This window comes from Barbus barbus, assembly GCF_936440315.1.
Source record: "Barbus barbus genome assembly, chromosome: 30".
Lineage (NCBI taxonomy): Eukaryota > Metazoa > Chordata > Actinopteri > Cypriniformes > Cyprinidae > Barbus > Barbus barbus.
Window position 1 is genome coordinate 5,905,006 of NC_136758.1, and position 25,794 is coordinate 5,930,799.

A 25,794-nucleotide genomic window follows, 5' to 3' on the forward strand; every position below is an offset into this window, starting at 1 on the left:
GACGAGTGCGGTCACATGTGGTGCTTGTCCACGCGCCTTTGGAGAGAAGTGAAAGCGACAGCTCGGCTAGTATCGGTGTATCGATACTTCGGGAAATTAATATTGGTACCGTTCAGATATTTCAGTATCGATATTTATCGAAATATCGATATTTTTGACAACACTAATACATATGATAATCATGCAGATACGGCCACATTCCCCACACAATACACACATATAAAAAATGTTAAAGAAAAAAAAAATTATTTTTTTATGGATAAAGCAGATCGCTAAATTACGCCCTGCTCAGATGACAGCTGCGTCACAGCGTGCGGCACTCAGGAGAGAGCGCCAAATTCAAATAAACTATATTCCGCTTTTCTGAGACTTTTTTTTCTGTGGACGGTCTCATTCTGTTTGTAAAACTGTATGCTACAACACCGTGTTGTTTTTTTACCACCAAGACGCTGTTTTGAGCGTAATTTATTCCATAACGGACGCAAACAATTACTCTCACGAAGAAATGAAATGTAAACAAAGGAATATTCATCCTTATTACAACGTTATTGTTTCGTTGGACTAAAAGTGCTCGCTGGGATGTTGTTCTGTGGACCCTTACCTCTCTAACTAAACTGGGATTTCAGCAGTGGATGTGGCTCCTTATTACAATGATGATGGTACGTACTGCTTTTTTATTCTGCATGTTTTGATGTGTACTGCTTACACAAATGTAGCAAATACATTCCTTATAAGCTTTCCATCGAAAAACAGCGATCTGTCGTCGATGCTTGAGGCTTATGGTGCGTTCACACCGGACGCGACTTGCGCGAATAAATCGCGCTATTCGCGCATAGTTGGACGCGTGAACATTTTGGGTTTACTCGCTTCATTCGCGCGTGAAATTCGCGTCATGGCCGGGGCTTCTGCCAGGGGGCACAATGACTGCCACAGAGAGCATATGTATAGAATTTGGCAAATAAAATCAGCCCTTTATGTGCTGATGTCTCTGTAGTGGATAAACATAAGATATAATTTGTTTTGGGTAAATCTGGGGGGTGGTGATGGCGCAGTGGATAAGACACATGCCTTTGGTGTGAGAGACCCGGGTTCGAATCCACTGTGAGACACCAATGTGTCCCTGAGCAAGACACTTAACCCCTAGTTGCTCCAGAGGCGTGCGACCTCTGACATATATAGCAATTGTAAGTCGCTTTGGATAAAAGCGTCAGCTAAATGTAAATCTAACAGGTAATCTTTGGTCTATAGTACAGCTCCGGATACGGCTACGATGATTTAGTCCTCTATTGTTGTTTTCATTTATGCCTATGCTTCCGCGTGTCAAACGTTCGAAACGCTCAATTCGCGCCTCGTCATTCGCGCGAATCGCGTCATTCGCGCTGCCTCATTCGCGCGAATCACGCCGCAGGATGTCTATTCGCGTCTTTGCATTGACTTAACATGTAAATCACTCGCGCTTAACGCTTCATTCGCGTCTGGTGTGAATGCACCATAAGACCTTCAGAATTATATATAGTTTGTCAAGATTAACTTTGTCCCGTTTCATTTATTCTATTAGAAAACAATGACACATGCAAACAAAGAGTGTTCAGTGCGCCGTCGCTCTGGCAAAGGTTAACAGGTTAAACAGTTGAGTTTTACCGTTTTTTTATTAATTCAGCTGATGTCTGGGTCTGCTGGTAGCACTTTTAGCTTAGCTTAGCATAGATCATTGAATGGGATTATACCATTAGCATTTGGTCATCAAAAATGACCAAAGAGTTTCGATAATATTCCTATTTAAAGCTTGACTCGTCTGTAGTTACATCGTGTACTAAGACCGACGGAAAATGAAAAGTTGCGATTTTCAAGGCTGATATGGCTAGGAACTATACTCTCATTCCGGCGTAATAATCAAGGAACTTTGCTGCTAACTTTTAATTTTCCGTCGGTCTTAGTACACAGTGTAACTACAGAAGAGTCAAGCTTTAAATAGGAAAATTATCGAAACACTTTGGTCATTTTGAATGACCAAATGCTAATGGTCTAATCTGATTCAATGCTAAAAGTGCTACCGCCAGACCCAGAGATCGGCTGAATGGATTCAGAAACGGTAAAACTAAACTATTTAACTCTCTTTAACTATTTCCAAAAAAAGTGGAGTGTTCCTTTAAAGGGATAGTGCACCCCAAAATGAAAATTCTGTCATCATTTAGGCTACTCACCCTCAAATAGCTCCAAACCTTTATGAATTTCTTTGTTCTGCCGAACACAAAGGAAGATCTTTTGAAAAAAGTTTGTAACCAGGCTGTTTTGGGGCACCATTTACTTCCATAGTAGGAAAAAAAAATACTATGGAAGTCAATGGTGAACTGCTCTGTTTCCCACATTCTTCAGAATATCTTCCTTTGTGTTCAGCAGAACAAAGACATTCATACAGGTTAGGAACTACTTGAGGGTGAGTAAATGATGACAGAATTTTCATTTTTGGGTGAACTATCCCTTTAATAAACAAACTCCAAATGGTCCAAAATTCATGTATATATTAAGGATGTCAGTTTAACGCGTTAACTTAATTAATTGGTTATGAAAAAAATAACGCGATTAAAATATTTTAACTGTGCCCCTAGACCTGTGCGTCATCTTTCATTTCATACAGTGGACTGTTGACAAATATGATGCAGGGCAACAACTCTAAAATGCAGTTATGCCCTAAAATTCAAGTTATTGGGGCAAAAAATGCCTTTGTAGGAGTTTTTGTCTCATATTTATATCGTATGATAAGCGATATCACACGAGCAACGAGAGCAATATCACATGAGTGCTGTTTTTGTCACGAAGAACACAAGTGCAAACGTGGTTTTATACAACAGTTCAGTAAATAAGAAGTTAATATTGTGCTATATTTTAAACAAAATTTTATGTTTTTGTTCAATTTTGCCAACGAAAATATTACAAAGTTATGTTCACTCATTAATTTCTTGTGGAAGTTCATGCAAGCAAAATCTGTGCAAGTTTAGCGCAAATACTGAACTCGTGAGACATCATGACATTATCGAGTATATTGCAAAAAACCAAACAAAACAGACCTACAGAGTGCACTCGACTACGTGATGACCCGATCAGCATATTTGTGTTTGTGCTGAGGGAACTTTAAAGGTATCTAACCTACTTATGTGTTTTTGCAGCGTTGAGTAATGCAACGCTGCAAAAACACATAAGAAGTGTAGACAGTGCATGAATCTCTTATTTACACAGTGTAAGGAGCTTCGTTGATTATAATGCAGTTTTGTGAGATCGCGATTAACTAAGATGAGTGACAGCTTTTTATGATTATTAAGGGAGTTTGCAAATGTGATATTGATTTAATACAACAGTTCATTAAACAAGAAGTTAATATTAAATGGCTTATATTGTCTGACCACAACACTATTGCCTTATTTTGCTCTATTTCATCAACGAAAATAGTTTCAAACAAAGTCCCAGCCAAGCCGCAGCGCATCTCCATTCAAACACAGCGGTGTTTCGTTTATGAATGAACTGCGTTTTAAAACGAATCTAGTGAGTCAATGATTCAATTACCCATTCATAAAGACAGTCTACTTCATTCCTGAATGAATCATCCGTTCGAACGAATCAATTAAATGAATGATTCAGTGATCAAATCAGTCACATACTGCCACCTACTGGTGGTTTTAATTTAATTTTAAAGTATCTTTTCTGTCATTTAAATCATTTACCCCCGGTTTCACAGACAAGGTTTAAGATTAGTCCCAGACTAAAATGTAATTCTGAGTTGTTTCAACTGAAATAAACTTGCACTGATTTATCTTAAAACATCAGTGCCTTTGTTTTGTCTCAAGATGCACACCAGTAATGTTTTTTTCTAAGGCATGTTAATAAAAAGTACTTAAATGTCCTAATTGAACTATGGCCTAATCCTGGTTTAGTCTAAACCCTGTCTGTGAAACCGGGCCTTAATATTTCTACATTCAAAATTGTATATTTAAAACATTAACCTCAACATGAATTTATTAATTTAATTGCACTTATGCAACCTCTGAGCCTCATTAAACATCTGAAAATACACCTACAAGACACTTGTGTTCTTCTGTGCCACCTCTGTAGTACAACTTTATTTCTTAAATACTGATTTCAATTGATTGGTATCTTATTCTACTTCTTATTCGACTTGTTTTTATTCTGTTGTTTTAATTAGAAATGATAAAAAGCTTATTAATATTTTTTTTTTATTTGACAAAAGATAACATACTTTTAATAAAGTTAGAAAAATGCCATTACAAAGGTAAAAACTAAATTCCCTGTAAATCACTTTAAGGAGTCAAATATCACCTAGTAATGGGAAAGTTAATTTTTGATCAGAATTTTTGATTTTTGATTTGACGCGCTCCTAAAAAGAAAAGTAAGCGCACTTTTTACTATGGCAGGGCCTGTCATCTTGTCTTTTTGGCTTGTTGTTTCTGATTGCACTTTAACCCCAAGGGGGAAATCCAGATTAAATCCCAGAAGGGAAAATCAAAACAAAATGAAGTTAAAACTTGTTTTGAACACTTTCTTTGTCATCTGCAGATTGATTTTAAGTAGGGGGGAAAAAAATCGATTTAAATCGTAAATCGGATTTTTTGTAAAAAAAAATCTGGGATTTATTTCTTAGGCCATATCACCCAGCCCTAAACTATATCATACACTTGGACAATTATGAGCTGAAAAACAGGGTTTAATATGACTATATTTATATATAAACTAATGTGAGGCAATAATAAAGTATCAAAACCAAGTAATTACATAGTTTTATTGTTAATTACATGGTTTCGCTGTTAAAATACATGTAATATGCCGATATTATAAAAAAAAAAATACCTGCAGAGGGTGTGATGTTTCATGTGATTCAAAAACGTTTAAACCCATTTAATTTTCATGTCTGGCCACATGCAAAGTCAAACTTTTATTTTGGAATCGCGATGTACAATCAATCGCATAATTAGAAATATTTAAGGTTTATAAATGATTTACGGCACAGGTTTATTAACGTTTTACGTTACAAATCTAGTGAGATAATGTACAGTTTTCCCAGATGAACGTAAACTCAACCGCATATGCATAGGTAGAGTTCATGAAATTATTTTTTGCTTATTTTCCACTCTTGCCTATTTAAGGGTTAATAAAATTGAAACTTTCAGTGCACAATTTTCCACACCACAATCTGTCAAGCACATCTCACCAGTAAACACTTGCTTGTTACACTTCTTCACATCCTTCTCTTCACTCTCTGAGGCAGAAGTCTCCAAACTCATCTCTTCTAATCATCCTACTACTTGTCCACTTGACATTATTCCATCTCATCTCCTTCAGGCTATTTCTCCTGCAGTTGTACCTGAACTCACTCACATCATTAACACATCCCTTCACACTGGTGTTTTTCCCTCAGCATTTAGACAGGCTCATATAACCCCACTACTTAAGAAACCCAGCCTAAACCCATATCTTTTAGAGAATTACAGAATTACTTATTCCTTTCACTGCAAAAACACTTGAACGAGCCAAGTCTTGTTCATCCAAGTCTCTGCCTTTCTCACACAAAACAACCTCCTGGACAGCAACCATCCTGGTTTCAGAAGTGGACATTCAACTGAGACTGCCTTGCTCTCAGTTGTTGAAGCCCTAAGACTGGCAAGAGCGGATTGCAAATCTTCAACACTTATCTTGCTGGATCTGTCCGCTGCTTTTCACATGGTTAACCACCAGATCCTCCTGTCAACCATATTGGCAAAGGGCATCTCAGGAATCGCACTCCAGTGGTTTGAGTCTTACCTCTCAGATAGATCCTTAAAGATATCTTGGAGAGGTGAGATGTCCAAGTCGCAACATCTAACTACTGGGGTGCCTCAGGGCTCAGTTCTTGGACCACTTCTCTTCTCTGTCTACATGGCATCACTAGGTTCTGTCATTCAAAAACATGGCTTTTCATATCACTGATATGCTGATGACACTCAACTCTACCTCTCATTCCATCCTGATGATCCAACAATAGCTGCTCGCATCACAGTTTGTCTAACGGAGTTTTCTTGCTGGATGAAGGACCATCACCTTCAGCTCAACCTTGCCAAGACGGAACTGCTTGCGGTTCCATCAAACCCTTCGTTTCATCACAATTTCACCATCCAGTTAGGCACATCAACCATAAATCCTTCAAATACAGCCAGAAACCTTGGCTGATTGATGATCAGCTGACTTTCTATGACCACATTGTTAAAACTACCCAGTTATGCAGATTTGCTTTATTCAAAATCAAGAAGATCAGGCCCTTTCTTTTGGAACATGCTTCACAACTCCTTGTTCAAGCTCTTGTTCTGTCCAGGCTGGACTATTGCAATACTCTCTTGGCAGGTCTTCCAGCCAGTTCTATCAAACCTTTACAATTAATCCAGAATGCAGTCATTTTTAATAAGCCGAAAAGAATGCACGTCACACCTGTTTATCAATTTACAAATATTTTCAAATATACAATATACAAATATACAATATATAATATGCTGCTCGCATAAAATTCAAGGAATTAATGTTTGCCTACAAAACCACTTTGCACCCTTTTACCGAAATGCATTACTTCAGACTTGTGTGACCTCTAGAAGCTTGCGTTCTGCGAGTGAACGGTGCATTATTGTGCCATCCCAAAGAGGCAAAAAATCACTTACAAGAACTTTTAATTCTAAAAGTTCATATCATTTGCATATCATTCACATCACTTGCATATCATTGCTCTTTTGTTGATTTTGATTGCTTCCATTGTCCTCATTTGTAAGTCGCTTGTTTGATGGTAAAGAGTGGAGAGTGTTTTAACTCTCAAATCGTGAATTACACCTGTTGAGGGAGATTACATGAAGGCTATATCACTGCAACTCCGAAATCAGAGCACAGTTAAATTATTTAATCAAATTCTATTTATATCTACGATCCTGTCTTTTATCTTTTAAACGGTCCAGATTGGTATATCCTTTAAAGATGCTGGACTTGTTAGTTTTGACTGTGCAAAATTCTATATTATGCTCAACATGAACTTCACAAAAGACTTAGTTCTGTGTGAAATTATAGAGCGAGATGAAAGTAAGAGCATTATTGTTGTTGTTAAATTTTTTTTATTGTCGTTTTATCAAGGCAAGGCAAGTTTATTTATATAGCACATTTCATACACAGTGGTAATTCAAAGTGCTTTACATAAAAGAAAGTGAAATAGACATTTAAAATCAATAAAAACATGGAAATAAAAATAATAAAAACAAAGAATTTTAAAATGATATAGAAAATGATTTAAAATAAATTTAAAGAAAATGATTATACATAAAATGTATTGCAGTCAGTTCGGACATATAGCACAGTGCTCATTCAACAAATGCACAGTTAAACAGATGAGTTTTGAGTCTTGATTTAAATGTGGCTAATGTTTTAGCACATCTGATCTCTTCTGGAAGCTGGTTCCAACTGCGGGCCGCATAATAGCTAAAAGCAGACTCCCCTTGTTTTGTGTGAACCCTTGGTATTTCTAACTGACTCGATCCTAATGATCTGAGTGGTCTGTTTGGTTTATATTCAGTGAGCATATCAGCAATATATTTAGGTCCTAGGCCATTGAGTGACTTATAAACGAGTAAAAGTACTTTAAAATCAATCCTAAATGTAACTGGAAGCCAGTGTAAGGACCTGAGGACTGGTGTGATATGCTCAGATTTTCTGGTTCTAGTCAGAATCCTGGCAGCAGCGTTCTGGATGAGCTGCAGTTGTCTAATGGTCTTCTTGGGAAGGCCGGTGAGGAGACCATTACAGTAATCCACCCTGCTGGTGATAAAGGCATGAACAAGTTTCTCCAAGTCTTGACTGGAAACAAAACATCTAATTCTTGCAATATTTTTGAGATGATAGTATGCTGATTTAGTTATTGCTTTGACATGACTACTGAAACTAAGGTCTGTCTCCAGAATCACCCCAAGATTTCTGACTTGATTTTTAGTTGTTTGACCCCTAGAGTCAAGGTATGCATTCACCTTGAGAACTTCATCTTTATTTCCAAATGCAATGACTTCAGTTTTCTCCTTGTTTAACTGAAGAAAGTTCTGGCACATCCAACTGTTAATTTCATCAATGCATTGGCAGAGGGAGTCAATGGGGCTGTAGTCATTTGGAGATAAGGCTAGGTAAATCTGGGTATCATCAGCATAGCTGTGATAGGCAATTTGGTTCTTCCTCATTATCTGACTTAGTGGGAGCATATACAGATTAAACAAGAGCGGTGCAAGAATTGAGCCTTGTGGGACTCCACATGTCATGGCCGTCCACTTAGACTTATGCTCTCCTATACTCACATAATAACCTCTCCCTTCTAAGTATGATCTGAACCATTTGAGTGCCATCCCAGAAAGCCCGACCCAGTTTTCCAGTCTCTCTAAAAGTATGTTATGATCTACAGTGTCAAACGCAGCACTAAGATCTAGTAGTACCAGCACTGATATTTTGCCAGAATCAGAATTGACGCGAATATCATTTATTATCTTAACGAGTGCTGTCTCTGTGCTGTGATGTGCTCGGAAACCAGATTGAAAATTGTCCAGGTATCCATTTGACTTTAAGTAGTTGTTCAGCTGATTAGAAACTACCTTTTCAATTATCTTACCTATGAAAGGAAGATTTGATATGGGTCTATAGTTGCTCAACATGGTGTTATCAAGATTGCGCTTTTTCAGAAGGGGCTTAACAACTGCAGTTTTAAGGGAGTTTGGAAAAGTCCCAGAGAGAAGTGAGGCGTTCACCACTTCTAAGAGATCAGCTTCTAAACAGTTAAGCACATTTTTGAAAAAGGATGTGGGAAGTGTGTCAAGATAGCAGGTTGAAGATTTAAGGTGCTGTACTATTTCTTCCAAAATTTTGTTATCAATTTCTTTAAAAACACACATAGTCACTTCTTTTTGAAATTGCGGTCGAATCTGTGTGACCTCTGCATAACTTGAGGATGTGCCAATCTCCTTTCTGATATTATTGATCTTCTCAGAAAAGAAGGAAGCAAACTCATTGCATTTGCTGTCGGAGAGCATTTCACTGGGAATCTGACTTGGGGGGTTTGTCAGTCTCTCAACAGTCGCAAAAAGAGTGCGGGTGTTGTTTAAGTTACTGTTTATAAGGTTTGAAAAGAAAGTCTCATACAGAATGACACAGTTTTGACTGTCATGGTGTGTGCATGAACGAGTCTGAAATACCTAGAATTACGTGCTTATTTTGATCACTTATATTGGGCACTTTTTTGCATTTAAATTCTGAATGTTGACATTGAAAATGATGCATGTGTTTTTCAAGGGCATCGGTTAATTTCTTGATTGCCGTTTTAACAGTGTCTGCTTGCATATTTTAATCATATTTGGTAATTCTCTTTAATGTATTTGCCCTAATTTGATCCATGGGAAATTTATCTAGCATTATATTTATATTATTATGTCGTCATTATTTAGTTATAAGGAGTTAAAAATGGCTTATCAACCTTGATTTACATTCTATCACATTATTTTGACAGTTAAAGTTTTGGGCGGTTTTTGGGCAGGTTTTTGTGAGCTTTTGGGCTGGAAATCGTCCATCCAATCTGGCAACACTGCACACACCCACCTGTTTAGGTTCACTCTTAAGCCATAACCGACTGTATTTACTTGAGATACTCTACACAATATACATTTGGACTGCTGTGTGTGTATTTGAGCACTGAGCACTGAGAACTGATCACGCGCTGTATGAGAACTGACGAAGTGGAGCGTGCGCAAGAGAGAACACTTCTATCAGCGCTATTCCGCCTATTCCGCCTTCACTAACTTTAAGTTAATCGACAACGAATTGTGACTCCCGGGAAAAATGGGACGTCTGGTCACGCTATCCTTAACCCTTCGGGTGCTGAGGCCATTGTTTCAGATCGCTAGTTTGCATTTTGGTAGCCTATCCGTCCACTGCGGCTGCCATACTGAGACTAGATATAACGCCCCTCATCCAATTGTAATCCAATGACAGGGACGCACATTTTGAAAGACAAGACAGTTAACTTGCCTATAATATGTATTTTGAATGTCCGGTAGTCCTCAAATAACATGTACCGTCTCGTCTTGTTAACGAAGACGCGGCAGAAATTTTGTCATAGTTTTTATCATCAGATATTAGTTTTAGCTCGTCTTAGTCACAGAAAAAAGGTTTGTTAACACAATATTTTTCGTCGTCTTCGTTGACGAAATTAACACTGCGGTCTAAGAATGTCAGTCTATCGGTCAATCCAAATCAAGACGCAACCCATAGCAACACGTTATGACAGTGACATCTCAGAGAGTCTGACAGCAGAAAAATTTAAACGATAAATGAATGAGTGATCATTAGAATAGTGCACATCAAATACACTAAGCACAGAAGCTCACAGATTATGATTATCAAAACAGAGACTTACTGTAAGTCCTCCATACGCGATGTCTCATGTTGGGGATTCAGTAGATCATAGCCAGTCTCATTGTAGATTTCCAGGTATGATATGTAGGTTGTATAGATCATGCTGCTGTTCTGCAAAAAGATATACAACTAATTGAATAAGGTTTACCAGGGAAGATCAAAACAGTCCAAGTTCACCAGCTAAATATTGATTCTAGCCAAGACTACTTCCTCATCAACATTTTTTTTTCCTTTTGCTAAATGCATCCCTTCAGGCAAAATATTATGAAAATGTCTACTGACCTTGCTGAAATGCTGATAAAGGTAAGTAAGAGTTCTGGGGATGATCCCTCGGTCATTGTAGTGCTCTGCGCCTCCAGTTATTGTAAAAGTCTTTCCACTTCCAGTCTGGCCATAGGCAAAGATGGTCCCATTATAACCTGCCAGCACACTATTAAATGGTGCAAGGTTAACAATATCCAACGGCCATTTGTGCCATGTGTGTCACTATGATTTAGTACTGTTATATAAAGTCACATTACTTGAAAGATAATTATTTAATAGATGCAACTGCGTAATAAAATGCTTGGGTTTTATAGAATTTTTTAAATTAATTATAATTTTGCAATTAAAAGATTCTTTTTTTTTTGTACAATAACTTTTTATTGTTTTCACAAATAGAAGAAAACTAAACAAAAAACCCACAAAAAAACAAAAAACAAACCTGAACACCCCCCACAACAACATACGAGAGATATATGCTTTACATACAATGTTAAATCAAATAAACACAGAATGCATCTTCCAGCATTCAATGACAGCATGTTAGTATTTCCGATTTAAATATATTTTTACAAACCTTTTTACAAACTTGTGATATATTCTGAGGGAGACTGCAAAAGAATGGGGACCATCAATTTTCAAATTCAGCCTTGTTTCCCATGGCCCCAAGACGTTCTAACGGAAGAATTCTGAAAGTCTCATTGTACCATTGGTCCACTGTTTGGGTTTTATCTTTAATCCAGACAACGAATATACAGTCAGGTCCATAAATATTGGGACATCGACACAATTCTAACATTTTTGGCTCTATACACCACCACAATGGATTTCAAATGAAACGAACAAGATGTGCTTTAACTGCAGACTGTAAGCTTTAATTTGAGGGTATTTACATCCAAATCAGGTGAACGGTGTAGGAATTACAACAGTTTGCATATGTGCCTCCCACTTGTTAAGGGACCAAAAGTAATGGGACAATTGGCTTCTCAGCTGTTCCATGGCCAGGTGTGTGCTATTCTCTCATTATCCCAATTACAATGAGCAGATAAAAGGTCCAGAGTTCATGTCAAGTGTGCTATTTGCATTTGGAATGTTGCTGTCAACTGTCAAAATGAGATCCAAAGAGCTGTCACTATCAGTGAAGCAAGCCATCATTAGGCTGAAAAAACAAAACAAACCCATCAGAGAGATAGCAAAAAGTATGTCATCTGCAAATAATTAAATGGTATGAGTAGTGCTACCAATTTGAATTTCCTTAATTTCTTGATACTGCCGAAGGTTCAAGGGCCAGTGCGAATAGCAACGGCGATAAAGGGCAACCCTGTCTGGTGCCTTGCTTCAGATCAAATGGAGGAGAGCGTAAACCATTTGTGAGGACTGCTGCTTGTGTTACTCTATATATTATTTTCATCCATCTCACAAAGTTATCCCCTAAACCCACATGTCGCAGAACTTCAAACAAATACTTCCACTCCAAGCGGTCGAAAGCTTTTTCAACATCCATAGAAATGACCATTGCCTTACATTGAGTTGTAAAACAGTACTGTCCGATGCCCATAAGACGTCTAATATTCGTAAGTGAGTATCTATCACGAATAAACCGAGCTTGATCTGGTGAAATGAGTTTTGGAAAATATACCTCTAATCTTTTGGCAAATATTTTAGATAGAATTTTAGCATCAACATTGATTAGAGATACCGGGCGATAAGAGGAACATTCCATTTAGGGTCTATCTTTTTTTTTTAATTAATGAAATGTTTGCTTGGTACTATGAGGATGGGAGACATCCTGATTCAAAGGAGTGTATAAACATATTATGAAGCTGGTCAATAATCATGTCCCTGCATTCCTTGTAAAATTCTGGAATTGAAGCCATCAGGCTCTGGCGACTTACCACTTTTAAGTGACCTAATGGGATCTATAACATCCTGCTTAGAAATGCATTTACACAGTGTGTTCCTATCTTCCTCCGATAAAGATGGTGGTGGAATGTTCTCCAGAAATTTACTCATTTCAATAACGGGGTTTGTGACATCAGATGAATACAACTGTTGATAGTAGTCCCTCATTGTTTTGTTAATAGATTTAGTGGTCATCTGTAAAATATTATTTGAGTCTTTGAGAGCTGCAATAATATTAGTACTTGATCTTGGTTTTACAAGCCTCGCTAAAAGACGCCCTGGTTTATTTCCTGAATCGTAGAGTCTTTGTCTTGCATAAAATGCGGCAGTTTTTGCTTTCTGAGTTAACAACTGATCCAACGCCGACCTAGTGGCTATCCACCTTTTTCTTCAACAAGGAAGTAAGCCTACGGTTGAGACTTCCGGTTCATTAGCCGTTATAGGTAAATAGCAGGAGAATAACAATGTGCAGTAAACAGTAAAACTGTTTGCACTACAAACCAATGTGTTAATAATTAAGGTTATACATTAAAACAATATGATAAGACACACCAATTTTCAATATCAAGCAGAAAAACAAACTGTTTTGTACAGCTAAAAATAGCTGGACGCAGATGAGACCGGAAGCTAGACCCATAGAATTTACAAATGACCGTTCCCGTTTTTACGGCAAGAAAAAGGTTGATAAGCTCTCTGTGCAGCTTATTACTGGGTGAATTTTTTAAATTTCCTATCAAGCTCCTCTAATTTTGACTGTAAATTCAACTGTGTCTGCAGGGCTGCACGTTTCTTAGCTGAAGCATAGGAGATTATTGATTAGAGCTGTAATCGGGCCTTAAAAGTTAGGCTCGACAGGGCCCGAGCCCGACAAGTACATTTTGATTGACAGCTTGTTTAAAAGCCCAAACCCGTTTACAGCCCGAAATTATTCAAATGTGCGCACACACACAGCTCTTTTGCTCAAGAATGAGTCATTTATACATGTTTTAACATAATTTATTCATGACTAACGTAGGCTATAGGCCACTTGGAAGTTGGAACAAAGAAATAAAATAAGTCCTCTGTAACATTTCAGCACTCTAAATAGGCCTAGGCATATACTTAGCCTATAAATAGGCCAAAGCTCCAATAAAAATTTGTCTTTCTTAGCAAATTAAATTAAGATAAATTCTAAATTAAGATGGGTGTTTGGCAATAACGAAATTAAGATAAAGGTAAATCTCCTTCGCCACTTCTCTCCACAATCCGCCCTCAACGCAATGGTGAATAGCAGCTGAAATTTTATAAAAGAATAATGCCAACATTAGCCTATATAACATAAGTACTTTAACAGAATGTTGCATTTTTTGCATTTCACATAACCCACTGGCTCATTATTCTCATTATGCACATGGTCAAAACTTTTTCACACTTCAGACTTTGCTTAGGTTGCTGGTGCAACCAAAACGTAATCGCCAGAGGCAAGCCTCCATTTCACCTCCTCAGCATCCATTTTCGCATCTTTCTTGCGCTATTCGAAACGCATCACATGACCACTCATTCACCGTGCAAGCCTGAGCCCGTGTAAAATTATATAAATTAAGCCTGAGCCCGTCGGGTCCCGTCGGGTTCGGGCAAAGATCTTCAGCTCTATTATAGATACCCTGAGGAAAGTCTTCCCCGTGTCCCAAAGGAGGGATGCACTCACATTATCAGTGCTGTTCGTTTCCAAAAAAAAAAGGCCCATTGGCTCTTCAAATATTGCAAAAATTCTTGCCTACATAAAAGAGAAGTATTCAATCGCCAAGATTTAAATGTTGGGCATCTATATGGTGGTGCTATACTCAGCGTTACAGGAGCATGGTCTGACATATTTATTGTCCCTATGTGGCATGCATTAATTCTGTCTAGGACCAGTCTAGATGTTAAAATATAATAAATTCTGGAAAATGTCTGATGAGGTGGAGAAAAAAATGTGTAATCTTTTCTCAGTTGGCTGTTTTACTCTCCAGGCGTCAAATAGACTAAGGTCATTACAAAACCCCTGAAGCGCTTGTCCTTTTTTAGAATAAACATTTTTTATGTGGTTTTTGATCCAACTCAGGATTCAAAACACAATTAAAGTCACCGCACAAGATAAGAAAGGGTTTAGCGGGCTTTGACACCTCATCGACCAGTCCTGAAAAAAAATCTCTCAAAATTATTTGGAACATAAATTGAGCTGAATACCACATATTCACCGTAAAGAGTCCCTGTAACCAAAACAAACCTGCCTACTGAATCAGATATAACTTCCTCCTATATAAATGGTAAATGTTTATGGATAAGTACTGCTACGCCTCTCTTCTTAGATGTAAAAGAAGAATAATAAACTTCACCCACCCAGTCCCGGACCAATTTTTTATGTTAAATATCCGATAAGTGTGTTTCTTGGAGTAACGCTATATGCACCCTCTCCTTCTTTAAAGCTGTTAGAACCTTCTTCCTTTTAATAACATTATTCAACCCCTTCACATTCCAACTCTGAATCTTTAACTCACTCATAAAAAGTAGAGAATCGACTGCCTGCATCCGGATATGGACTATTCTCATACTATAAAAAAATACCAGTTTAACAAAAAAGAAATAAGAAAATCCCCACCAAACTCCCGCCCCCACCACAAAAACATTATTTTCAGAAACATAGTAATTCTTGACAATCTTAACGCATTGGTAACAAAAAAAGGGGAAATGATTAACCTAAAACAGTTAACTTCCCTGCAATACACACATAGTTAGCATTCAAAGTTTGATCCTAAAAGCGTGGTACCTGAGAGATCAAATGTCCCACAAAGACGACCGTTATTTAACTCTCCACTTATTCATTGCTGACAGAGTTCAGATAGTCTTGAGCCTGTTGTGGGGAGGAAAAATTCACTGTCCCACTCTCGAAGTAGACTCTCAGGGTGGCCGGTAACAACATGCTAAACTTCATTCCCCGTTGTAAGAGAGCGCTGCAAACGTGATTGAATCCTCAACACTTCTGACGAACCATTTGTAAGAGATCCTGTTGAATGCTCACTCGGTAACCCTCAAGCATAAGCTGCTTCTTGGTTTTAGCCGCAGATAGAACCCGGACCTTGTGTGCAGCTTGATAATCACCGCTCGGGGCTGTTGTTGCTGTGAAGCGGAGGCCACTTTGCTTCCCAATCTGTGAGCCCTGTCTATCGTCATCCGATCATCGTGACACTCCAACGGCTGGTGGCCTTCCATACCTTCCGGTAAATTGGTGATAATATTGTCTCGTCTACTCCGGTTTTCCAAATCATCAAGCTTCTCCATTATCTCAACTTTCGTTATGTACGCGGCCAGTTTAGAATCCATCAAGTTGACCTTGTCCTCCGTGTCAGACGCGGGTTTCTAACTCTCCAAGCCGGGCAGTATTGTCATGAACTTTTGAAGCGATAGTATCAAGATTCTCGGCAAACTTGTTGAATTTAGTCTCCATCGCGGGTGTGATGTTTACCGTGATGCTGTGAATTATTCGCTCTGTGTCCAGGCTGTCCAGGCCACTATCGCTATCTTGATCTGAAACTGTGGCCTGCTTTTATTTGTATTTCCTTCTGTTTACGAGTTTCTCTGCCATCTTTTTAAACGGTTTTGAATTGTTGTAACTTCTTGATCACACTGGATCGTCAAATTTTACAGAATATAATGCAAATTCAGTTTCCTTCACTTAATTATGGTGGTGGTATGCGGTAGAGCAAAACGTTTGTTCCTCTCAGCTTGACGATTTCACATGACCCCAAAAGATTGTAGTGTTTCCCACAGACTTGGACTCTATTTGTGGCGGCATATATGCAAATTAATTATCTGCCGACAGGAGGCGCTTTTAGAGCGTGGAGAAATAGCGGTTTCCCCGGTAACGCTATACACAAAGCAGTGCTCTGCTCACAAATGCTGCTTTATCAGACATTACATACAAGATGAAATGAAAAGGACATCCAAAATTTTCTGAAGACAGTCGGTTTCCTTCAGAAATACAATGATATAAAAACACCCGCACCGTGTTTCAATTTTGAAATGTGCAGTGCTCATGTTTATTCAACGAAGTCAAAGCTTTTGGAAAAAAATCTATTTGTGGCGGTCAGTTTTGATATTGTGGCAGGCCGCCACAAACCTCCAGGAACATGGTTGAGAAGAACTAGTTATTGTACTGAACCACAGCATTAACTATTGGCATGTTTCATGACTTTGTGAACCAGAATACTTTCCCTTAATACTTAAATAATTAATAATACCATATACTAATACTATATACTGTACTAATAATATTAATACTAAGTACTACGTCATTTTTGAATAGTACACATATCTATTGTTTCCTCAGTTTATTTAAACATGTATTTCTGAATTGTATGCTTGCACAGGCATGCCTTTCAAGCAGAACTTTTCAGAGAAGAGAAAATTTCAACTCACTTATCAGCAACAGGCTTTGCAATGGCCTGAAAGATTTCCTCTTGATTGGCTGTTTGGTCAAAAACCCTCTGAAACCTGTGGTGAAGAAATATTTTAGTGCAAATAGGTTGTTTAAAGACTTATAAAAACAAATTTTGTATTTACTTAAACTTTGGTCATATATCTGTATGCTGAATTAAGCCTAAATCTGCTCTTTAATCCATTTAAAATTGCACTATGTAATATTGACAGCTAGCGGTTGAAATAGGTTCTGCAGTCCAAATTCAAAATATTGGAGAGAGAAGTTTCTCCCACTCTTTTCTACCAAAATCCCTTTAAGGCAAGTCATGTCACTTGGTGGCCATCTTTGAAACGATTCTCAGGCATGCAAGTGCTTATGGCCGGACTTACCATTGGGCTTGACTGGGCTGCAGCCTTTACCCGTTTATTTGATTTGTTCATTTATATGCCAGTCTATTTATTAGCCGCATTTCCACTGCACACGCAAGGGCCAGCCGAGGCTAACAGCTTCCAACTATGACCTTCAAGGCCATAATCAAACAGCATAAACTGGTATTTATGATTATTTCACATAGGTCTGTGCTGATTAGTTTATCACATGGCTACTTTGAATAGCTCCATTAAGCCTTTAGCCTAAAAGAGTGCACATATAGAAATATGTAGAAATGGATAGAATATAGAAATGTTCACACCTCATTTCATTACAGATGATTCTATAATCAAGCGTAGTGTTAGTTCTGGCAGGTCACGTTAGTCAAGCTTGCATCAGTGATCCCCATCTGCCTATAGGAATACGACACCTATCTAAGCATCCATATATAAGGTCGTCAGTATTATCAGCAGTTTTCGCATTGCTCAATAGCTAATTAAATGGCGAAATCGGCAGGCAAAACATCATCATCACAAGGAATCAGGAATTTAGCAAGTGGAATTTGTTTCCCCAATGGACTCACCTCCGATTCATTCAATTTTGTAAGGCTCGCGACTCTTCAGCTCCGCCCACGGCTCACCAGGAGCTCGGCTGTTTTCGGAGAGAATCGTAAGCTGTATCTTTCTGTTATAAACCTGATAAACTGAAGACTCTTCGGAGATGTGAATGATGCAATACTACACTATAGGCTCTCAAGATTAACATGAGATTGGCTGAAACTGTCCTCTTTAACCTAGTCAAGTCGCCTTTATTTTTTAGTAAGCTACGTACAGCACAGATTTAAGCAGCAGAAAATAACGACCATGGTGCAAACGGAATAATTTCTGCTGTGGCGCAGCTCCAAGAGTAATGGTAAACGGTTGTTGTTCAGTTGAAGTCGTCTGCTCTGAAACCTTGGCTGCTGACATGCTGCTTTTCAGCCAATGACTTCGCAGGCAGCGTTTGTTCATGAAGGTCATGAAATTGATATCGGACATGCTTTTGAGGCAGCTTAACGGTTCAATGATATAGAACGAGCTTGTTGATAACTAAGCAGTTATTTAATTTCTTAATACTGATTACTCACTAGGAATGACTTCAGACATCATCTTTATTTTGCTCAACCACACAGGATTGTGGGTATCAAGGCAGTGAAAGATACATCTATTCTGCTTTTAATTATCGACCAAATGAAGGTATCTCAGGAGGCAGGAAGTAAGGCTAACATTGGATTCGACATGTCTTGATGCCTTCCTTCCTCAAAATGTGTCTTTCAAAGGCAGCACTTTCCAGTTTCAGATGCAGCCTTCATTTCAGCGTTGATTCTTCTCTGGTATCAGACACGCTTGTTCTGTCTAGTCATATTGGAACATGCTTGTTCTTAAGCTCTTTGTTGTATTGGGAACATGCTTGTTCTTAGTTATAACTGTATTGTCTGGAACACGCTTGTCCCAGAACTATCTTGTTGTTATTGGAACATGCTTGTTCTAAAAGCTGTAGTCGTATTGACAACATGCTTGCTCTTAAGCTGCCTGGTCGTTATTGGGAAGATGCTTGTTAAGGAGCAATTCGGTCGTTATTTGGAACATGCTTGCTCTTAAAGCTGTAGTTGAATTGGAAACATGTTTTTCTTAGCCTATCTGGTGTTATTGAGAACATATCGCTTAAACTTTTAAGGTATTGGCAACATTCATTAGGCCATCTGTTGAAGACAACATGCTTGTTGCTACAGGTTATGTGGGTTTTGCAAAAATATTTGTTTTGGTCATTGGTTAAGGGCAACATTCTTGTTGTTAAAGGCTTTGAGATTTTGCTATCAGTTTGTGTTGGGGGATATCAGCATATGGTTTTGTTTTGGGGGGTTATCGCTGCTCTCCCTGCTCTCATCCATGCCAGGTTGCATGGATGCGCTGGGAGTTCTTGCCCAGAACAGAACCATACCGCCAATCCAAACTATATGCTAATTGTCAATCATCTTTGACGATAGTGATTCTGACAGAAATCAAACATAGCATTAGTTCTGGCAGGTCACGTTAGTCAAGCTCGCATCAGCTGACATCAGCTGATCCCCATCTGCCTATAGGAATATGACACCTATCTAAGCTTCCATATATGGTTGTCAGTATTATCAGCAGTTTTCGCATTGCTCAATAGCTAATTACCCTCCACTAGGGCTGCTTGATTTTGGCAAAAATCATAATCACGATTATTTTGGTCAATATTGTAATTACGATTATTTAACACGATTAATACTCCAAAAGTATTGGGACAGTGAGGCCAATTCCTTTATTTTTGCTGTAGACTGAAAACATTTGGGTTTGAAATCAAAAAATGAATATCAGACAAGAGATTTACATGCCGGCTTTTATTTCCAGGTATTTACATCTGGATCTGACACACAACTTAAGCCCGATTCGGACGGTAATTGTTTCTCATATGGACGTCTGTAAAGATTTATTTACATATCACCTCAGTGATAAAACTCATGGATTCGGATGGCAATTTATTCACAATGGAGGAGTGAGTTCTGTGATCCTACGAACCCGGGAACGCGCTGCTCACGTGGCCAGTCACATTGATTGTGTGCTGTAAATAAAATGAATTTTATTTACAAATTTACTCTTATTATTGTGTAAAATGTATTTTAAACAACTTAAGTAAAATGTATTCTTATTATTCCAAGCATATTTTATAATGTATAATCCTATTTATTATTTGATTATTTAAATCACCTGTTTAAAAATAGGAAAATACGTGCTAGTTGTATATAATTATAAGCGATCCGTTTATAATACACATTTTAAATTTGGATTGCATACCTGCTGCTACCATAATAAAGACCCATTTCGAATGTTTACGTGCTTTTCTTCTCTTTCTGCTCTCACTTGCTGTGGTTGAGCAGTTATGAAGTATTGTTCGTTTATACTTTCCAGCATTTCAGAAATAAATATGTATGCAAATTACACCGAAGTACAACAGTTACCGTATGGTGTCCGGGAGTGTTCAAAAAGGGTTTAAATGCTGAATTTTGAATCGATTTCTTCTCGTAAACTCAGAGATGTGCATTCAGCAATTAATTTACCACACGACCTTGGTGTTTGTCAAAAAACAGTAGTTAATTCGGCTGGGGATTTTTACAGGGGTGGTGAGAGAAAAACACTGGCGTCCTGGATTCGGACGGCAATTAAATCACCAACTACCCCCTGTAAATGGTGAAAATCACTTATGTCCCCCTATAAGAAATGGGTTGTTTTTTGTGTTACACTCAACGGATGAACATTTAGAGACTGAAATGCTAGGGACAAGGCTGCAACTGGTGCAAAACAACATCACAATCTCCTGGGAAAGCACGAGAGAGAGGTTATATTGACCTTCAAGACAAGGTTGGAAACTGTTGTCGTTTGATCATCCAGGTGCCGAATTCTGGCACAACACACATATTGCGAAACCTCAGAGATGTTGCTGAGTAAGGATTTCATCTTTTGGTAACTAAAACGGGTGCACCCAACTGGGTGGGGGAGCGAGTCTGGCCAGCTTGCTTTCTCTCTCACTTGGAGGGTTGTTCTTAACCTGCACCTAATTTTGAAGTATAAAACATGGGGTTTCTTTCAGAAACAGTGGAAGCTCAGCCGTGGGATAAGTTCCACGTCGCCCGGCATTTCTCGGACAGGTGTGACTGAAACGGGCTCCCCAGTCTTTTGAAGAGTGAAGATGATGGCACAGTTCTGAGGCTGTATATTGGTTATAATACTTTGCTTGGAGTTTTAGTGTATGCTCAAGTTAGTGTATTATTCATTCACGAATATTATCTTTTATTCATTTACTCATGATCATTCATATATTATGCACTGGCTTATGATTATCCTTCTTTAATGTGTTTATTTTTGATTATCACTATTCTTTTATGCATTCACCTATGATCATTATCATTATTATCGATATCAGCTGTGTGTATCAACAATAAACAGTTGTAATTGCTTGATTAGTATGATGTATGGACCTTTTATTGACACCTTCTCTCGCCGAATTAGTTTTGAAAACCAAAACAGAAACCATACTAAAACACCCCCTGAGAAACAATTACCGTCCGAATCAGACTTTAGAAGATATCACCTTTTGTTTGAACCCACCCATTTTTCATGTGAGCAAAAGTATTGGAACATGTGACTGACAGGTGTATTTTGTTGCCCAGGTGTGTCCTATCACAATGATTATTCAAACAATAATTAGCACTGAATGGCTACGCTCAGTTTCAGATTTGGGTTTTGCCTGTTCAAAGGATCTCTCTTTTCAGTAAATCTCTTGTCTGATATTCATCTTTTGATGTCAAACCCAAATGTTTTCAGTCTACAGCAAAAATAAAGGAATTGGCCTCACTGTCCCAATACTTTTGGAGGGGAGTGTGTGTATATATATATATATATATATATATATATATATATATATATATATATAAAATACTAATACATCTCTGGCTTTTTTTTTTTGTCAATTATAATGACATATAATGACAATTTAATGTCATTATATGTCATTATATGTCAATTATAATGACAATTTAATATTACATCTAAACTTTGACTACAGGCTGGACATGTTGATTATTAATTGTACTATGAACCTCAAAGTATATTTTTGTGTATTTTGTGTTGCTCCATAATCATGTTCTAGTTGAGGGCATTTGTAGTGTATAGGGCCCAAACATAACCTCAAGCCCAGCCCTGCAGTGACTCGATGACTTTACTGGTTAGGGATTGGTTCTTTTACTCAGAAGGCAGAGCTTTGTTCGATAGTGCGGCCATACGGAGCTTTGCATTTTTCCCCATTCAAAACTAGATGAGTGACACGTCTTGGGGTATTCTATAGTCTTTGCTCCTACTCAGACGCGACACTCACACGCTTTTGCCAGATTTAAGACACGCGACCAGCCTTGCACTGTAAGCTGATGAGTTGATTTACTGTGTTTTAATGTTCCTCTGCTCATAGATCATTGTGCAGTATGTAATATTGACAGCTAGCAGTTGAAATGGGTACTGCAAAAACGCAGGCATTCCTCCCTGGAACCTGCCCAGAATGCACATTTCAGAGTAGAATTACTGGCCATACCATTATTTTTCATAGAAACAGCTATGTAAACATAACATGTTTCCTTGATATCTACAAACATATGTTATTTTTTGGCTTTAGAAGAGTCAAAAAATTACATACAGTACCTTTAAAACGGTTTCAGTTTTATCCAGCAATTTATTATTACTCTATTTACTGTTACTCCATCTTTAAACAGGAAATGTCCCAAGACATACAGTATGCTAAAAGAGTGAGAATCAACTTTTAATGCCATAATTGTGGGATGAGCAAAGAGAATGTGGGCTGCCTCTTAAAATCCTGTAAACTGTAAACTTCTGTATTGCTGCCACTTATTAGACTTGTAAATTGGAGATTCACCTTACCCAGCTGACAGGCCATGGAGACTATCTGACTACAGTGCAGGCACAACAGCTTTTTACAACTAGAGAAATTTGCTGTCAAGTCGCATGTTTTAAAATCCTGCTGTTATACTGGTGAATTACACAAAATGTATTGATGTTTGTTGTACAAATGCAAATAATGCATAATAGTGCCCTTCGCTAAAACTGGCACCCTTGGTAAATATGAGCAGGTGGCTGTGAAAAAATTCACAAAATTTTAACCCATCGTTGAAGTAAAACAATGGAGTGGGGGGAAAATCTCATTATGGAATAAATGTTTTTCTCTAGTTCACGTTGGCCACAATCATTGGCACCCAATTACTGTGATGTCCTTTTCCCAAAATAACAGCTCTGAGTTTTCTCATATAATGCCTGATGAGTTTGGAGAACACCAGACAAGAGATCAGAGACTAATTCCTTTATTCAGAATCTCAAGATCCTTCAGATTCCCTGCTCATTGTTAGTGCTTCTTCTCTTCACTTCAACCCACTAATTTTCTACAGGGTTCAGGTCAGGGAACTGGGACAGTCATGACAGAAGTTTAATTTTGTGCTCAGTGACACATTTTTGTGTTGTTTTTGGTGTTTATTTGGATCATTGTCCTGATAGAAGTTCCAACCACGACCCATTATAAGATTTCAGAGGCAGTCAGGTGTATCTGTTGGTATGCGATAGAATCCACGATGCCATGTATCTGAAGAATAAGTCCAGGACCTCCAGCAGAAAAAATATGCCCACAACATTAAAGTCAGCATGAAATGGAAGTTGCGATTGTCTTTTCTTCTCTACTGTGACGTATATCCGAGTGAAACAGCATCTGAAATGAGAGGGGGGCGGGACTTGATTTCGGGCGTTACTAACAAAATGGAGGCAGATCTGAAATGCCAGTTTGCAGTTAGTGGTGGGGGATTTCTCACCACTGGAATCACTGCCGACACCCAAGCATGAATAAATGTTTTATTTATTAGGGATGACAACGACGATCAACAGCACAAAACATGCCTAAACAGCGCAGAGAGAGAGAGAGAGTGAGAGAGAGACTGCCTGAATGACTGAGCGCGTCCTCCATCAGGTTCAGTCATATTCATGAAACAAATTAGTTTGCGATAAGAGTAATGTTGTCGTAATATCCTAATATATTTTCAGTGTTTAAGGGTAACGTACTCCCTCATGACTTGCGTCAATGCTATAAAGTGAAGCATCAGCTTCAGCTTTTCCCCCTGTCGTTTATCCCAGCGTTTACCCTTTACATCACTAGCTCTGCCCTTGCGCCATTACTCGTGACCGGAAGAGTAGTGGAGTTGTTTTGAGGGGGAGGGGAGGTTAACATTTTTGATTAAAGATTAGAAGGGCACATGAATTTTTTTTAAAAAATGAAGTGCACAGATAAATTATTTATAATAAACACTACAGTATTCCATCAAAAAATAAGAATTGTCAATTTTGATTTCATACCGACTTTAAAGATTCAGCAGTATATTTAACCGTGGGCATGGTGTACATTTTATCCCTGTTTGCACCAAACCCATTTCTCTCCTTAATTTTACTCCACATCACCTGAATTTGTAGTTTTCCCTCTTATTGTTGATAACACCATCTGCCAAGTCTCTGGGAACCACAAACTCCAAACTACCGCCCTGCTGCTCCTCACAGTGCACAGAGTAGTCCTGCAAGAGGATGTGTTAAGCATGAGCACACATAATAGTGCTGTTGCTGTTGAAAGGTATAAAGTTATCACCTTCTTTTATGATTATTATTTTTTTAATGCAAGTCTCACTATCACTATGACAAAAGTATGATCATATTAGCCTAAAAAATGACAGGTATGCTAAAATGATGTAAACAAATATAAACAATGCTAATAATCAGAGATCTTGTGTTTGTAGAGATATATAGGTTATAAAGTTATGTTCTTAAGTACCGTAGTATCCGTGTTATTTAAAACAGATTCTTTTTTATAAAACATTAGACTTTAAACACTGCAACCCCTAACAGAAAACACATGCATTTAATAGCTCTTTAGACAAGGAAATGTAAAATGTATTCGTTACTGTGTATTCGAAGTAAATAAAGTACATAAACGCAGAACACTCACCGCTGTGGGTTTCTTCGTCGGTTTCACACGGGCAAAGATTTGAATCGTTTGCTTTACCATTGTTTTATATGATATATGTGATGCTTTTTATCGTCTTTTCCATACAAAGCACCCGATTAGCTTCACACGTTTAGTTCACTCTTCTCTTTTTTACTTCTTTGTGTACAGAGGTTGCTAAGCGACAAGTGACGTTAAACAAGCTCTGCAAAACCGCAAAGCCACACGTCACAGCAGTTTCAGGCCAGCAGCGCCAGGCCAGCCAACGCGTCCTAATATGGCAAGCCGTTTTAGCATTTAAAAGTTTGGTTTGACTATCCATAAAATATTGTAATGATTATGATTCGATTGACGGTGCGTGACATCATTGCTACGGACAAACACGGAAGGAATGACGTTTTCGAGGACACCTGTGGACAATGAGTAATAATTGGATATCTTTAAAATGGGGGTTGGTTGTTTGACCAGAGGACTGTGAAAGAGACTGATAAACTGTGTTTTCTAAGCCTGCTAGGTTCACAAAAGGGATCCGTGGCGTTCGTGGTTGGCTAGCACCACCGGCGTGAAGAAAACCGGGGTCCCACTTATTGGCCTGGAGGTAGATAGTGGGGAGGAACTTTAGATAGATAGGGACGAGAGTGTAGGTGGACCTGGCGGCTGGTCTTATAACCTTAGTTTCCCCTTCACACTCAGCGCATTTGGGGTATATACGACCCCAAAATTTAAAGAATGATTGTAAAAAAAATGTACATTTTTAATAATAC

At 38.2% G+C, this 25,794-nt stretch overlaps 1 protein-coding gene across 1 annotated transcript in view; it reads right to left on the reverse strand.

Annotated features, from left to right (window-relative positions):
- kif6 (kinesin family member 6) overlaps window positions 1-25,201 on the reverse strand; it is a 156,904-nt gene extending 131,703 nt beyond the window's left edge. The window contains exons 1-5 of the mRNA XM_079385612.1: window positions 25,034-25,201; window positions 24,496-24,605; window positions 17,062-17,136; window positions 10,744-10,891; window positions 10,463-10,572 (exon numbers count right to left, since the gene is read on the reverse strand). Coding sequence (XP_079241738.1) covers window positions 10,463-10,572; window positions 10,744-10,891; window positions 17,062-17,136; window positions 24,496-24,605; window positions 25,034-25,093 — 503 coding nt within the window. The 5' untranslated portion in view covers window positions 25,094-25,201. The remainder of the gene's footprint in view (window positions 1-10,462; window positions 10,573-10,743; window positions 10,892-17,061; window positions 17,137-24,495; window positions 24,606-25,033) is intronic.
- Window positions 25,202-25,794: the final 593 nt, after the last annotated feature.